Source organism: Salvelinus namaycush, unplaced genomic scaffold (genome assembly GCF_016432855.1).
Source record: "Salvelinus namaycush isolate Seneca unplaced genomic scaffold, SaNama_1.0 Scaffold302, whole genome shotgun sequence".
Lineage (NCBI taxonomy): Eukaryota > Metazoa > Chordata > Actinopteri > Salmoniformes > Salmonidae > Salvelinus > Salvelinus namaycush.
In genome coordinates this window covers 169,030-183,452 of record NW_024059920.1, presented here as the reverse complement: position 1 = coordinate 183,452, position 14,423 = coordinate 169,030, and the positions used below count along the sequence as shown (strand labels likewise).

General features: G+C 43.1%; 1 protein-coding gene across 1 annotated transcript; it reads right to left on the bottom strand.

Annotated features, from left to right (window-relative positions):
* Positions 1-365: 365 nt before the first annotated feature.
* On the bottom strand, positions 366-14,084 carry LOC120039820 (CD209 antigen-like protein C). The gene is made up of 6 exons (XM_038985190.1): positions 13,940-14,084; positions 3,471-3,572; positions 2,969-3,190; positions 2,615-2,751; positions 2,161-2,270; positions 366-893 (listed from the first exon to the last, which is right to left on the bottom strand). The coding sequence occupies exons 1-6, from the start codon at positions 14,019-14,021 to the stop codon at positions 761-763; spliced, it is 786 nt and encodes a 261-aa protein (XP_038841118.1). The 5' UTR covers positions 14,022-14,084; the 3' UTR covers positions 366-760.
* Positions 14,085-14,423: the final 339 nt, after the last annotated feature.

Sequence of the window (14,423 nt, the reverse complement as noted above, 5' to 3'; positions counted from 1 at the left end):
ATACAGTAGAGTGTGACATTTTCTGTGTGTTTATCCACTCGTATATATAGAATAATGCTGCTTTTCTAATAACCAACTCGGTTGGGTTCATGCGAGTAACTGATTGACTGTACAGTTCATGGGAGTAATCCATACTATCACTGTATAAGCAATTTCACAGTACACCCAGAACATTGCTCTGGGAACCAACAGGAGTATCTCAGTTTCAAGGTGAGAAGCCTGGTGTGGTATCAGTCAGTCTCATGCAGGAACCAACCGTGCTGATATGACTTGTTTATGTCGCAGTATAAAGAGTCTCAAATCAAATCAAATGAAACTTTATTTGTGACATGCTCTGAATACAAGAAGTGTAGAATTTTCCGTGAAATGCTCACTGACAAAACTTTAACCAACAGTGCAGTTCAAGAAGAGTTAATTAAAATATTTTGCAAGTAGACTAAACTAAAAAGTAATAAAAATTAAAATTAACATCAATAAACCTCTATGACTGTGATAATAAAGATTGATTAATTTCCTTTGAATTTGAGTCCTTAGTGGTGAATTTCCACGATAACAGAGAGAACAGTCTTTCTGAGTTATCAATTAATTGTATTGTTATTGCATATGTTATGTTATTTTTATTATGATGTATTATACATTTGTATTGTTATATATTGTATGAACTTGACAAGGTATATTGAATAAGCAGAAAATAGTTTCTCATTGATAGTACTTAGCATAATCTTATTTAGTAGTTCAGAGAGAGTACCGAGGATGAATCCTATTTCTCACAGATCCATCTGTATTTATAGTAACAGTAATAGTCCCACCATGCTCCTGTGTCTGATGACGAGGAGTAGAAATACACACAGTTCTCAGCTCTTCCACCATTAGGCTCTTTACTGTTCCAATACCTGTAGAAGAAACAACACAGAATCAGGCTGTCCACTGTTCCAATACCTGTAGTAGAAACAACACATAGAATCAGGCTGTCTACTGTACCAATACCTGTAGGAGAAACAACACAGAATCAGGCTGTCCACTGTTCCAATACCTGTAGGAGAAACAACACACAGAATCAGGCTGTCCACTGTTCCAATACCTGTAGGAGAAACAACACACAGAATCAGGCTGTCCACTGTTCCAATAGCTGTAGGAGAAACAACACAGAATCAGGCTGTCCACTGTACCAATACCTGTAGGAGAAACACATAGAATCAGGCTGTCCACTGGTCCAATACCTGTAGGAGAAACAACACATAGAATCAGACTGTCCACTGTTCCAATACCTGTAGGAGAAACAACACATAGAATCAGGCTGTCCACTGTTCCAATACCTGTAGGAGAAACACATAGAATCAGGCTGTCCACTGGTCCAATACCTGTAGGAGAAACAACACATAGAATCAGACTGTCCACTGTTCCAATACCTGTAGGAGAAACAACACATAGAATCAGGCTGTCCACTGTTCCAATACCTGTAGGAGAAACAACACAGAATCAGGCTGTCCACTGTTCCAATACCTGTAGGAGAAACAACACATAATCAGGCTGTCCACTGTTCCAAAACCTGTAGGAGAAACAACACAGAATCAGACTGTCCACTGTTCCAATACCTGTAGGAGAAACAACACAGAATCAGGCTGTCCACTGTTCCAATACCTGTAGGAGAAACAACACAGAATCAGGCTGTCCACTGTTCCAATACCTGTAGGAGAAACAACACATAGAATCAGACTGTCCACTGTTCCAATACCTGTAGGAGAAACAACACATAGAATCAGGCTGTCCACTGTTCCAATACCTGTAGAAGAAACAACACATAGAATCAGGCTGTCCACTATTCCAATAACTGTAGAAGAAACAACACATAGAATCAGGCTGTCCACTGTTCCAATACCTGTAGGAGAAACAACACAGAATCAGGCTGTCCACTGTTCCAATACCTGTAGGAGAAACAACACAGAATCAGGCTGTCCACTGTTCCAATACCTGGAGAAGAAACAACACATAGAATCAGGCTGTCCACTGTTCCAATACCTGTAGGAGAAACAACACAGAATCAGGCTGTCCACTGTTCCAATACCTGTAGAAGAAACAACACAGAATCATGCTGTCCAAGTTGAACCTCCTACTCCAGACAGTGATGTCATAGTGACACATAATTCATTAATGTCTTACGTTGTGGTCAGTCGTGTGTCGTCCACCCATTTCCAGGTCCCCTCAGTAACAGAGTCAGTCAGACCAATCCAGACATAGTCCTTTCGTCCACATAACCAATTGACTAATGTCTGTAGTTGTAGGAGAGAGACAACATTGTTAATACATAGTTTTCTCTCTCTCTCTCTCTCTGTCTCTCTCTCTCTCTCTCTCTCTCTGTCTCTGTCTCTCTCTCTCTCTCTGTCTCTCTCTCTCTCTCTCTCTGTCTCTCTCTCTCTCTCTCTCTCTGTCTCTCTCTCTCTCTCTGTCTCTCTCTCTCTCTCTCTCTGTCTCTCTCTCTCTCTCTCTGTCTCTCTCTCTCTCTCTGTCTCTCTCTCTCTCTCTGTCTCTCTCTCTCTCTCTCTCTCTCTCTCTCTCTCTCTCTCTCTCTCTCTCTCTCTCTCTCTCTCTGTCACCCTCTCTCTTTCTCACACACCTGTTTCTCTTGGCTGTTGATAACCACCAGGTCTGCTCCTCTGTCTCTGCAGTCCTGTCTGCTCTCCTCCCAGGATTTTAACTCAGTAGAGACGTAGTAACAACTGCTACCAAGCTTCTTCCATCCTTGAGGACACACTGTAAGTTGAAAATGTCTTGCTTTAGTCACTTTAATACAACATTGAATTAAGTATCAATCAGACACTCAAGGAAGACACTAACTAATGGATGGTTTGGAAGTCAATTTTTTTCTCACATATTTCCTTTAATGTAAGTTGAATTTCCTGTTTGTAAGTGACATGTGAACTGATACAGAGACTGTCAAACAGAACAGTCATGAGACAATTTGACTCACCTTTCTCAACTGTAGATTTTTTCAGATGTACTATCTCTTTCTGTAGCTGGTAGCTCTCTTTGGTCAGGGTGTTGTATCTGGTCTGTAGCTGGTCTTTCTCTTCAGTCAGGTTGTTGTATCTGGTCTGTAGCTGGTCTCTCTCTTCAGTCAGGTTGTTGTCGCTTGTCTGTAGCTGGTCCCTCTCTTTGGTCAGGGTGTTGGAACAGGTCAACTGGTTTCTCTCTGTGAAATAATACGATCATTGAACAAGGTAACTGTGGAAAAGTTAATCAGACATGACCAGGGTTGGTGTCAGTTGCATTTCAAATCCAGTCAATTCAGGAAGTACACTGGAATTCTAATTGAATTCCAATTCTCTTCAATGCTTTTCAATGAGGAAAATGTAGAATTGGAATTTGGTGTACATTCTGAATTGAATTGACTGGAATTTAAATGTAATTGAACCCTGGTCGTAGCACCACTGATGATGAAGAATGTTTGAGTGAGAACAAATCAAACTCACGGTAGAGTAACAGGCCTGTGATCCCAGCCAGTAGGAGAACACACAGCAGCCCCAGACACACTGCAGCTGCTCCAGAGTATCTCTTCCACCACTGACAAGACACTGAAGTACAAATTATTACCAGAAGAATTTGCTCCTTAACAGCGTTGTATTAGCGTCTGCTTTTGTGTCCAGTTGCTCTTTGAATCACTGAGGGAAATAGACAAGCTTGACATGGGACAGAACACCAGAACTGAGTTCCAGAACCTCACATATTCTACTGCTTGAGTTCCAGAACCTCTAACAGAATATTGGCTTAAACATATTGCAGAGTTCAGGCACCCAAAATGACTGCCGGCACCTATTTCAATCACAATCAAATCTCATTTGTCATTTGCTTCGTAAACAACAGGTGTATGCTAATAGTGAAATGCTGATTTACGGGTCCTTTTCCAACAATGCTGAGTTGAAGATACAACATTTAAAATAGTGACACAAGAAATAAATACACAGTGAATAACAGAGAAGAATAACAAGTCTAAATTAAATGGCCACAGTGCATTTGGAAAGTTTTCAGACCTCTTGACTTTTTCTACATTTTGTTACGTTACGTATTTGAAATGGATTCAATCGTTTTTTTCCCTCATCCATAAAAATTGTCTTCATCAATCTACACACAGAGCCTTTTTGATACAATGTTCACTATTCGAGCAACAGCCCAACTCTTATGCTCGCGAACGGGTCAACATTTCCTTCCTGACTGGCTTCAGCAACAGCCCAACTCTTATGCTCGCGAACGGGTCAAGATTTCCTTCCTGATTGGCTTCCTCCGTGCAGCTCGGCCGAGCCCGTCTCTCTCTAGAAGAGAGGCAGCGGTGAATCAGCACTAGGAACTGCCTATACGGTGGCCAGGTTGGTCACTTTGTCTCCACTTGTTCCCTGCGTCCAGTAAAAGTGGTGGCTCGGCAGTAGTGGGGGATATACTGTTGAGCCAAATCGCCTGCCCATCTCCCCCCCAGACCCCTGCTTGACGGCGCCCTCGTGTGGCAGAGTCAGGCTTTTCCTCTGCCTGCTATTATCGACTCAGGCGCTGATGAGAGTTTCCTGGACCCTGGTGTCGTTACCCAGTTGGGCTCTGTTCCACTCCATTCACCCCTCGATGCCAACGCTCTCAACGGACAGCTCCTAGCCCGTGTCTGGGAGAGGACCGTCCCTGTCATCCTGCATCTCTCTGGAGACCACCAGGAAAGGACAGCTCCTCGCCCGTGTCTGGGAGAGGACCGTCCCTGTCATCCTGCATCTCTCTGGAGACCACCAGGAAAGGACAGCTCCTCGCCCGTGTCTGGGAGAGGACCGTCCCTGTCATCCTGCATCTCTCTGGAGACCACCAGGAAAGGATCAGTTTCCACATAATCGACTGTCCTCAGTCTCCCCTGGTTCTTGGCCATCCATGGTTAAAGCTGCACAACCCTCAGATCGACTGGACCGCCGGAAGGGTAACCACTTGGAGTTCATTTTGTCACTAGAATTGTCTACATTCTGCCCTTGCCCCTGCCTTGTCTTTGCCCCAGTCCATTCCAGAACCTCCGGACCTGTCATCAGTTCCTCCAGAGTGTCACGATCTAGCTCCTGTGTTCAGGAAGCACCACGCCCTGTCGCTGCCGCCTCATCGGCCGTACGACTGCGCCATCGACCTCCATTCTAGCGCTCCTCTCCCCTGTAGCCGGTTGTATAACCTCTCTCGCCCCGAGCAGCAGGCCATGGAGAGGTACATGATTGGAGAGGTACAGGATTCCCTGATTTCAGGACTTATCAGGCCTTCTTCCTCTCAGGTGGGTGCTGGTGTTTTCTTTGTAAATAAAAAGGATGGGTCACTGAGGCCGTGCATAGACTTCCGTGGGCTGAATAACATCATAGTGAAGAACAAGTTTCCTTTGCCACTCATCAGTTCTGCTTTTGCCCCCCTCCATGGTGTCACAGTGTTCACCAAACTCGACCTCCGGAATGCCTACCACCTTGTCCGCATCAGAGAAGGGTACGAGTGGAAAACTGCGTTTAACTCACCACTTGGCCACTTTGAGTATTTGGTCATGCCTTTTGGTCTTACTAACGCCCCTGCTGTTTTCCAGAACCTGGTCAATGACGTGCTGAGGGATGTGATTGGACACTTCGTTATTGTCTATTTCGATGACATTCAGATTTTTTCTAAGGACCCTGAGGCTCACCAGCAACACTTTCTCCAAGTTCTCCAACGAGAATAAGCTTTTTGTCAAAGCTGAGAAATGTGAGTTCCATGCTTCCTCTGTGTCTTTCCTGGGTTATATTATTGGACCCCGCCAAGACATGGCAGTCACAGAGTTGCCTGCGCCCTCTAACCTGAAGCAGCTAAAGCATTTCCTGGGGTTTGCCAATTTTTACAGACGTTTCATCCTCAACTACAACCGTCTGGCAGCACCTCTCACCTCCCCCTCCACTCCGTTCCACTGAACTCCTGAGGCAGAGGCAGCATTCCTGGAACTCAAGCGTCGCTTCACCTCCACTCCGGTCCCTACTCAGCCCGACCCAGAACTCCAGTTCATCATGGAGGTGGACTCCTCTGACACCGGGGTAGGTGCTGTTCTGTCTCAACATTCCCCCTCTGATCAGAAGGTCCACCCATGTGCATTCTTTTCCCGTAAGCTCTCACCTGCAGAGAAGAATTTTGACATCGGTAATCGGGAACTCCTGGCAGTTAAGCTGCCTCTTGAGGCTTGGCGTCTGGGAGTTTGTCTCAGCCTGCTCGGTCTGTGCCCAGAACAAAACCTCCACGAAACCCACTTCCGGTCTGCTTCAACCTCTTCACATACCCAGTCGCCCCTGGTCACACATAGCTCTGGACATAGCTCACTGAGCTCAATCTTGGTTTCATCAGACCAGAGAATCTTGTTTCTCATGGTCTGAGAGTCTTTAGGTGCCTTTTTTGCAAACTCCAAGAGGGCTGACATGTGCCTTTTACTGAGGAGTGGCTTCCGTCTGGCCACTCTACCATAAAGGCCTGATTGGTGGAGTGCTGCAGATATGGTTGTCCTTCTGGAAGGTTCTCCCATCTCCATAGAAGAACTCTAGAGCTCTATCAGAGTGACCATCTGGATCTTGGTCACCTCCCTGACCAAGGACCTTCTACCCTGATTGCTCAGTTTGGCCAGGTGACCAGCACTAGGAAGAGTCTTGGTGGTTCCAAACTTCTTTCACTTAAGAATGATGGAGGCCACTGTGTTCTTCGGGACCTCCAATGCTGAACATTTTTTATGGTACCCTTCCCCAGATCTGTGCCTCAACACAATCCTGTCTCAGGGCACTACGGACAATTCCTTCGACCGCATGGTTTGGTTTTTGCTCTGACATGCACTGTCAACTGTGGGACCTTATATAGACAGTGTGTCTTTTTAAATCATGTTGAATCAATTGAATTTACCACAGGTGGACTCCATTGAAGTTGTAGAAACATCTCAAGGATGATTAATGGAAACAGGATGCACCTGAGCTCAACTTTGAGTCTCATGGTAAAGGGTCTGAATACTTATGTAAATAATGTATTTCTGTTTTTGTTTTTGTAATACATTTGCAAAAATGTCTAAAAACCTGTTCTTGCTTTGTCATTATGGGGTTTTGTGTGTGGATTGATTTTATATGTGGATTTAATACATTTTAGAATAAGGCTGTAAAGTAACAAAATGTGGAAAAGTCAAGGGGTGTGAATACTTTCTGAATGCACTGCATATACAGGGACTACCAGGACCAAGCTGATGTGTAGGGGTACGAGGTAATAGAGGTAGCACCAGGACCAAGCTGATGTGAAAGGGTACGAGGTAATAGAGGTAGCACCAGGACCAAGCTGATGTGAAGGGGTACGAGGTAACAGAGGTAGCTATGTACAGGGAGTATCAGGACCACACTGATGTGAAGGGGTACGAGGTAATAGAGGTAGCACCAGGACCAAGCTGATGTGTAGGGGTACGAGGTAATAGAGGTAGCACCAGGACCACGCTGATGTGAAGGGGTACGAGGTAATTGAGGTAGCACCAGGACCAAGCTGATGTGTAGGGGTACGAGGTAATTGAGGTAGCACCAGGTCCAAGCTGATGTGAAGGGGTACGAGGTAATAGAGGTAGCTATGTACAGGGAGTACCAGGACCAAGCTGATGTGAAGGGGTACGAGGTAATAGAGGTAGCACCAGGACCAAGCTGATGTGAAGGGGTACGAGGTAATTGAGGTAGCTATGTACAGGGAGTACCAGGACCAAGCTGATGTGAAGGGGTACGAGGTAATAGAGGTAGTACCAGGACCAAGCTGATGTGTAGGGGTACGAGGTAATAGAGGTAGCACCAGGACCAAGCTGATGTGATGGGGTACGAGGTAATAGAGGTAGTACCAGGACCAAGCTGATGTGAAGGGGTACGAGGTAATAGAGGTAGCACCAGGACCAAGCTGATGTGTAGGGGTACGAGGTAATAGAGGTAGTACCAGGACCAAGCTGATGTGTAGGGGTACGAGGTAATAGAGGTAGTACCAGGACCAAGCTGATGTGAAGGGGTACGAGGTAATAGAGGTAGCTATGTACAGGGAGTACCAGGACCAAGCTGATGTGAAGGGGTACGAGGTAATAGAGGTAGCACCAGGACCAAGCTGATGTGAAGGGGTACGAGGTAATTGAGGTAGCTATGTACAGGGAGTACCAGGACCAAGCTGATGTGAAGGGGTACGAGGTAATAGAGGTAGTACCAGGACCAAGCTGATGTGAAGGGGTACGAGGTAATAGAGGTAGCACCAGGACCAAGCTGATGTGTAGGGGTACGAGGTAATAGAGATAGTACCAGGACCAAGCTGATGTGTAGGGGTACGAGGTAATTGAGATAGTACCAGGACCAAGCTGATGTGTAGGGGTACGAGGTAATTGAGGTAGCACCAGGACCAAGCTGATGTGTAGGGGTACGAGGTAATTGAGGTAGCACCAGGACCAAGCTGATGTGTATGGGTACGAGGTAATTGAGGTAGCACCAGGACCAAGCTGATGTGAAGGGGTACGAGGTAATTGAGGTAGCACCAGGACCAAGCTGATGTGTAGGGGTACGAGGTAATAGAGGTAGTACCAGGACCAAGCTGATGTGAAGGGGTACGAGGTAATAGAGGTAGCTATGTACAGGGAGTACCAGGACCAAGCTGATGTGAAGGGGTACGAGGTAATAGAGGTAGCACCAGGACCAAGCTGATGTGAAGGGGTACGAGGTAATTGAGGTAGCTATGTACAGGGAGTACCAGGACCAAGCTGATGTGAAGGGGTACGAGGTAATAGAGGTAGTACCAGGACCAAGCTGATGTGAAGGGGTACGAGGTAATAGAGGTAGCACCAGGACCAAGCTGATGTGTAGGGGTACGAGGTAATAGAGATAGTACCAGGACCAAGCTGATGTGTAGGGGTACGAGGTAATTGAGATAGTACCAGGACCAAGCTGATGTGTAGGGGTACGAGGTAATTGAGGTAGCACCAGGACCAAGCAGATGTGTAGGGGTACGAGGTAATTGAGGTAGCACCAGGACCAAGCTGATGTGTATGGGTACGAGGTAATTGAGGTAGCACCAGGACCAAGCTGATGTGAAGGGGTACGAGGTAATTGAGGTAGCTATGTACAGGGAGTACCAGGACCAAGCTGATGTGAAGGGGTACGAGGTAATTGAGGTAGCACCAGGACCAAGCTGATGTGAAGGGGTACGAGGTAATTGAGGTAGCACCAGGACCAAGCTGATGTGAAGGGGTACGAGGTAATTGAGGTAGCTATGTACAGTGCCTTCTGAAAACTGCATTTTTCCACATTTTGTTGTTATTGACTGAATTTTAAATGATGTTTTGTCACTGACCTGCACACAATACCCCATATTGTCAAAGATTAATTACGTTTTATATATATATATATATATATATATATACAGTTGAAGTCAGAAGTTTAAATACACTTAGGTTGGAGTCATTAAAACTCGTTTTTCAACCACTCCACAAATGTCTTGTTAATTAACAAACTATAGTTTTGGCAAGTCGGTTAGGATATCTACTTTGTGCATGACACAAGTAATTTTTCCAACAAATGTTTACAGACAGATTATTTCACTTATAATTCACTGTATCACACTGTATCACAATTCCAGTGGGTCAGAAGTTTACATACACTAAGTTGACTGTGCCTTTAAACAGCTTGGAAAATTCCCGAAAATGACGTCATGGCTTTAGAAGCTTCTTATAGGCTGATTGACATCATTTGAGTCAATTAGAGGTGTACTTGTGGATGTATTTCAAGGCCTACCTTCAAACTCAGTGCCTCTTTGCTTGACATCATAGGAAAATCCAAAGAAATCAGCCAAGAACTCCGAAAAAAAAATTGTAGACCTCCACAAGTCTGGTTCATCCTTGGGAGCAATTTCCAAACGCCTGAAGGTACCACATTCATCTGTACAAACAATAGTACGCAACTATAAACACCATTGGACCACGCAGCCGTCATACCGCTCAGGAAGGAGATGCATTCTGTCTCCTAGAGATGAACATACTTTGGTGCGAAAAGTGCAAATCAATCCCAGAACAACAGCAAAGGACCTTGTGAAGATGCTGGAGGATTCAGGTACAAAAGTATCTATATCCACAGTAAAACGAGTCCTATATCGACATAACCTGAAAGGCCACTCAGCAAGGAAGAAGCCACTGCTCCAAATCCGCCCCAAAAAAAGCCAGACTACGGTTTGCAACTGCACATGGGGACAAAGATTGTACTTTTTGGAGAAATGTCCTCTGGTCTGATGAAACAAAAATAGAACTGTTTGGCCATAATGACCATTGTTATGTTTGGAGGGAAAAGGGGGAAGCTTGCAAGCTGAAGAACACCATCCCAACCGTGAAGCACGGGGGTGGCAGCATTATGTTGTGGGGGGTGCTTTGCTGCAGGAGGGACTGGTGCACTTCACAAAATAGATGGCATCATGAGGAAGGGAAAATCATGTGGATATTTTGAAGCAACATCTCAAGGAAGTGTCACGCCCTGACCGTAGAGAGCTTTTTATGTCTCTATTTTGGTTTGGTCAGAGTGTGATTTGGGTGGGCATTCTGTTCTTTTTTCTATGTTTTGTATTTCTTTGTGTTTGGCCGGGTGTGGTTCTCAATCAGAGGCAGCTGTCTATCGTTGTCTCTGATTGAGAATCATACTTAGGCACCTTTTCCCCACCTGTGTTTTGTAGGTAGTTGTTTTCTGTTTTGTGTCTGCACCAGACAGAACTGTTTCGTGTTGTCCTATTTTGTTATTTTGTCTCAGTTTAAATAAATAATCATGAACACTTACCACGCTGCGCTTTGGTCCGATCCTTCTTCATCCGAAGACCGTTACAGGAAGTTACAGCTTGGTCGCAAATGGGTCTTCTAAATGGACAATGTCCCCAAGCATACTTCCAAAGTTGTGGCAAATTGACTTAAGGACAACAAAGTCAAGATATTGGAGTGGCCATCACAAAGCCATGACCTCATTCCTATAGAAAATTTGTGGGCAGAACTGAAAAAGCGTGTGCGATTTAAAGGCAATGCTACCAAATACTAATTGAGTGTATGTCAACTTCTGACCCACTGGGAATGTGATGAAAGAAATAAAAGCTGAAATAAATCATTCTCTCTACTATTAATCTGACATTTCACGTTCTTAAAATGAAGTGGTGATCCTAACTGACCTAAGACAGGGAATTTTTACAAGGATTAAATGTCAGGAATTGTGAAAAACTGAGTTTAAATGTATTTGGATAAGGTGTATGTAAACTTCCGACTTCAAACTGTGTACATATACATATATATATATATAAAATGAAAAACTGAAATGTCTTGATTCAATAAGTATTCAACCACTTCAACCTAAATAAGCTCATGAATCATTTACTTAACAAGTCACATAATAAGTTGCAATGAATCACTCTGTGTAAATTATAGTGTTTAACCCTCTAGAGTCTAAGCCGGGGGAGGGTCTGAGCCAACATATGGAATTGTTTTAAGATACCAAGGATTATTTAACTATTTGATTTACAATTTTAAGACCCATTAAAGTATAAAAAAATATGTGAAAAAAAGTATTGCATGAAGCATTGCATTTGGCATTTCCGCTATTAGCCAATAGAAACACATTGAATAACAGATAGTCATTACTGCTATTAGCCAATAGAAACACATTGAATAACAGATTCACTACATGGAACAACAGATAGTCATTACTGCTATTAGCCAATAGAAACACATTGAATAACAGATAGTCATTACTGCTATTAGCCAATAGAAACACATTGAATAACAGATAGTCATTACTGCTATTAGCCAATAGAAACACATTGAATAACAGATAGTCATTACTGCTATTAGCCAATAGAAACACATTGAATAACAGATAGTCATTACTGCTATTAGCCAATAGAAACACATTGAATAACAGATAGTCATTACTGCTATTAGCCAATAGAAACACATTGAATAACAGATAGTCATTACTGCTATTAGCCAATAGAAACACATTGAATAACAGATTCACCTCATGGAACAACAGATAGTCATTACTGCTATTAGCCAATAGAAACACATTGAATAACAGATTCACCTCAGGGAACAACAGATAGTCATTACTGATATTAGCCAATAGAAACACATGGATCAACAGATTCACCTAATGGAACAACAGATAGTCATTACTGCTATTAGCCAATAGAAACACATTGAATAACAGATTCACCTCATGGAACAACAGATAGTCATTACTGCTATTAGCCAATAGAAACACATGGATCAACAGATTCACCTCATGGAACAACAGATAGTCATTACTGCTATTAGCCAATAGAAACACATTGAATAACAGATTCACCTCAGGGAACAACAGATAGTCATTACTGCTATTAGCCAATAGAAACACATTGAATAACAGATTCACTACATGGAACAACAGATAGTCATTACTGCTATTAGCCAATAGAAACACATTGAATAACAGATTCACCTCAGGGAACAACAGATAGTCATTACTGCTATTAGCCAATAGAAACACATGGAATAACAGATAGTCATTACTGCTATTAGCCAATAGAAACACATTGAATAACAGATTCACCTCAGGGAACAACAGATAGTCATTACTGCTATTAGCCAATAGAAACACATTGAATAACAGATTCACTACATGGAGCAACAGAAAGTCCCCAGAAATATCAAAAGGAAGTTCTGAAGTGTCTGTCCTCTATCTGAGAGATATTAGAAAGATCAGGAAACATGTATTTTTTTTACATGTATTTATCCCCTTATTTTAGGCACTAAACTATCTCCATATATAACAAAAAATAATGTGGCAAAGCAATTCACTTTATGTACTGAATACAGAGGGGCAATCCAACACAACACATTACTGAGTACTTCTCTCAATATGTTAGATCCTAGTGGTGGCTGCATCATGTTATCGTTATGCTTGTAATTGTTAAGGACTGGGGAGTTTTTCAGGATAAAAAAAAATCATAGAATGGAGATAAGCACAGGACAAATCCTAGAAGAAAACCTGGTTCAGTCTGCTTTCCACCAGACAACCTACAACACAAGGCCAAATCTACACTGGAGTTTGCAGAGTTACAGTTGTGATTTAAATCTGCTTGAACGTCTATGGTAAGACTTCAAAATGGTTGCCAAGCAATGATCAACAACCAATTTGACAGAGTTTGAAGAATTTTGAAAAGAATAATGGGCAAATATTGTACAATTCAGGTGTACAACGCTCTTAGAGACTTACCCAGAGACTCACAGCTGTAATCACTCTTAGAGACTTACCCAGAGACTCACAGCTGTAATGACTCTTAGAGACTTACCCAGAGCCTCACCGCTGTAATGACTCTTAGAGACTTACCCAGAGACTCACAGCTGTAATGACTCTTAGAGACTTACCCAGAGACTCACAGCTGTAATGACTCATAGAGACTTACCCAGAGACTCACCGCTGTAATGACTCTTTGAGACTTACCCAGAGACTCACAGCTGTAATGACTCATAGAGACTTACCCAGAGACTCACAGCTGTAATGGCTGCCAAAGGTGATTCTAACATGTATTGACTGAGGGGTGTGAATATTTATGTAAATGAAAAATGTCTGTATTTATGTGTGTGTGGGCACATGTCGTGTGTGTGTGTGTGGTGTCAGCGTCAGTATGTGTTGAGCGTGTTTGTAGAGTTAGTGTAGGAAAGTTACAGTAGTGCATAAAAGTTTTGCTTGTTGGGGGGGGTGTGTGTGTGTGTGTGTGTGTGTGTGTGTGTGTGTGTGTGTGTGTGTGTGTGTGTGTGTGTGTGTGTGTGTGTGTGTGTGTGTGTGTGTGTGTGTGTGTGTGTGTGTGTGTGTGTGTGTGTGTGTGTGTGTCAAGATGTGAGTGTGTGTCAGCGTCAAGCATTATAAGGATAAACTGTTACCTGAATGTTGATCACCCGCTCCATCCTTCTTGCGGGGCATGATGGGTATTTGGTTGGCATATATACTATCATCAAAATCCATGGTATTTATTTAATTAGGTTCTTTGTCTTCAAATCGTAACTTCTACTCTTGTAACTTCTACTGTAACTTCTACTGTTGTAACTTCTACTGTTGTATCTTCTACTGTTGTAACTTCTACTGTTGTATCTTCTACTGTTGTAACTTCTAATGTTGTAACTTCTACTGTTGTATCTTCTACTGTTGTATCTTCTACTGTTGTAACTTCTACTGTTGTAACTTCTACTGTTGTAACTTCTGCTGTTGTAACTTCTACTGTTGTATCTTCTACTGTTGTAACTTCTACTGTTGTATCTTCTACTGTTGTAACTTCTAATGTTGTAACTTCTACTGTTGTAACTTCTGCTGTTGTATCTTCTACTGTTGTATCTTCTAATGCTGTAACTTCTACTGTTGTAACGTCTG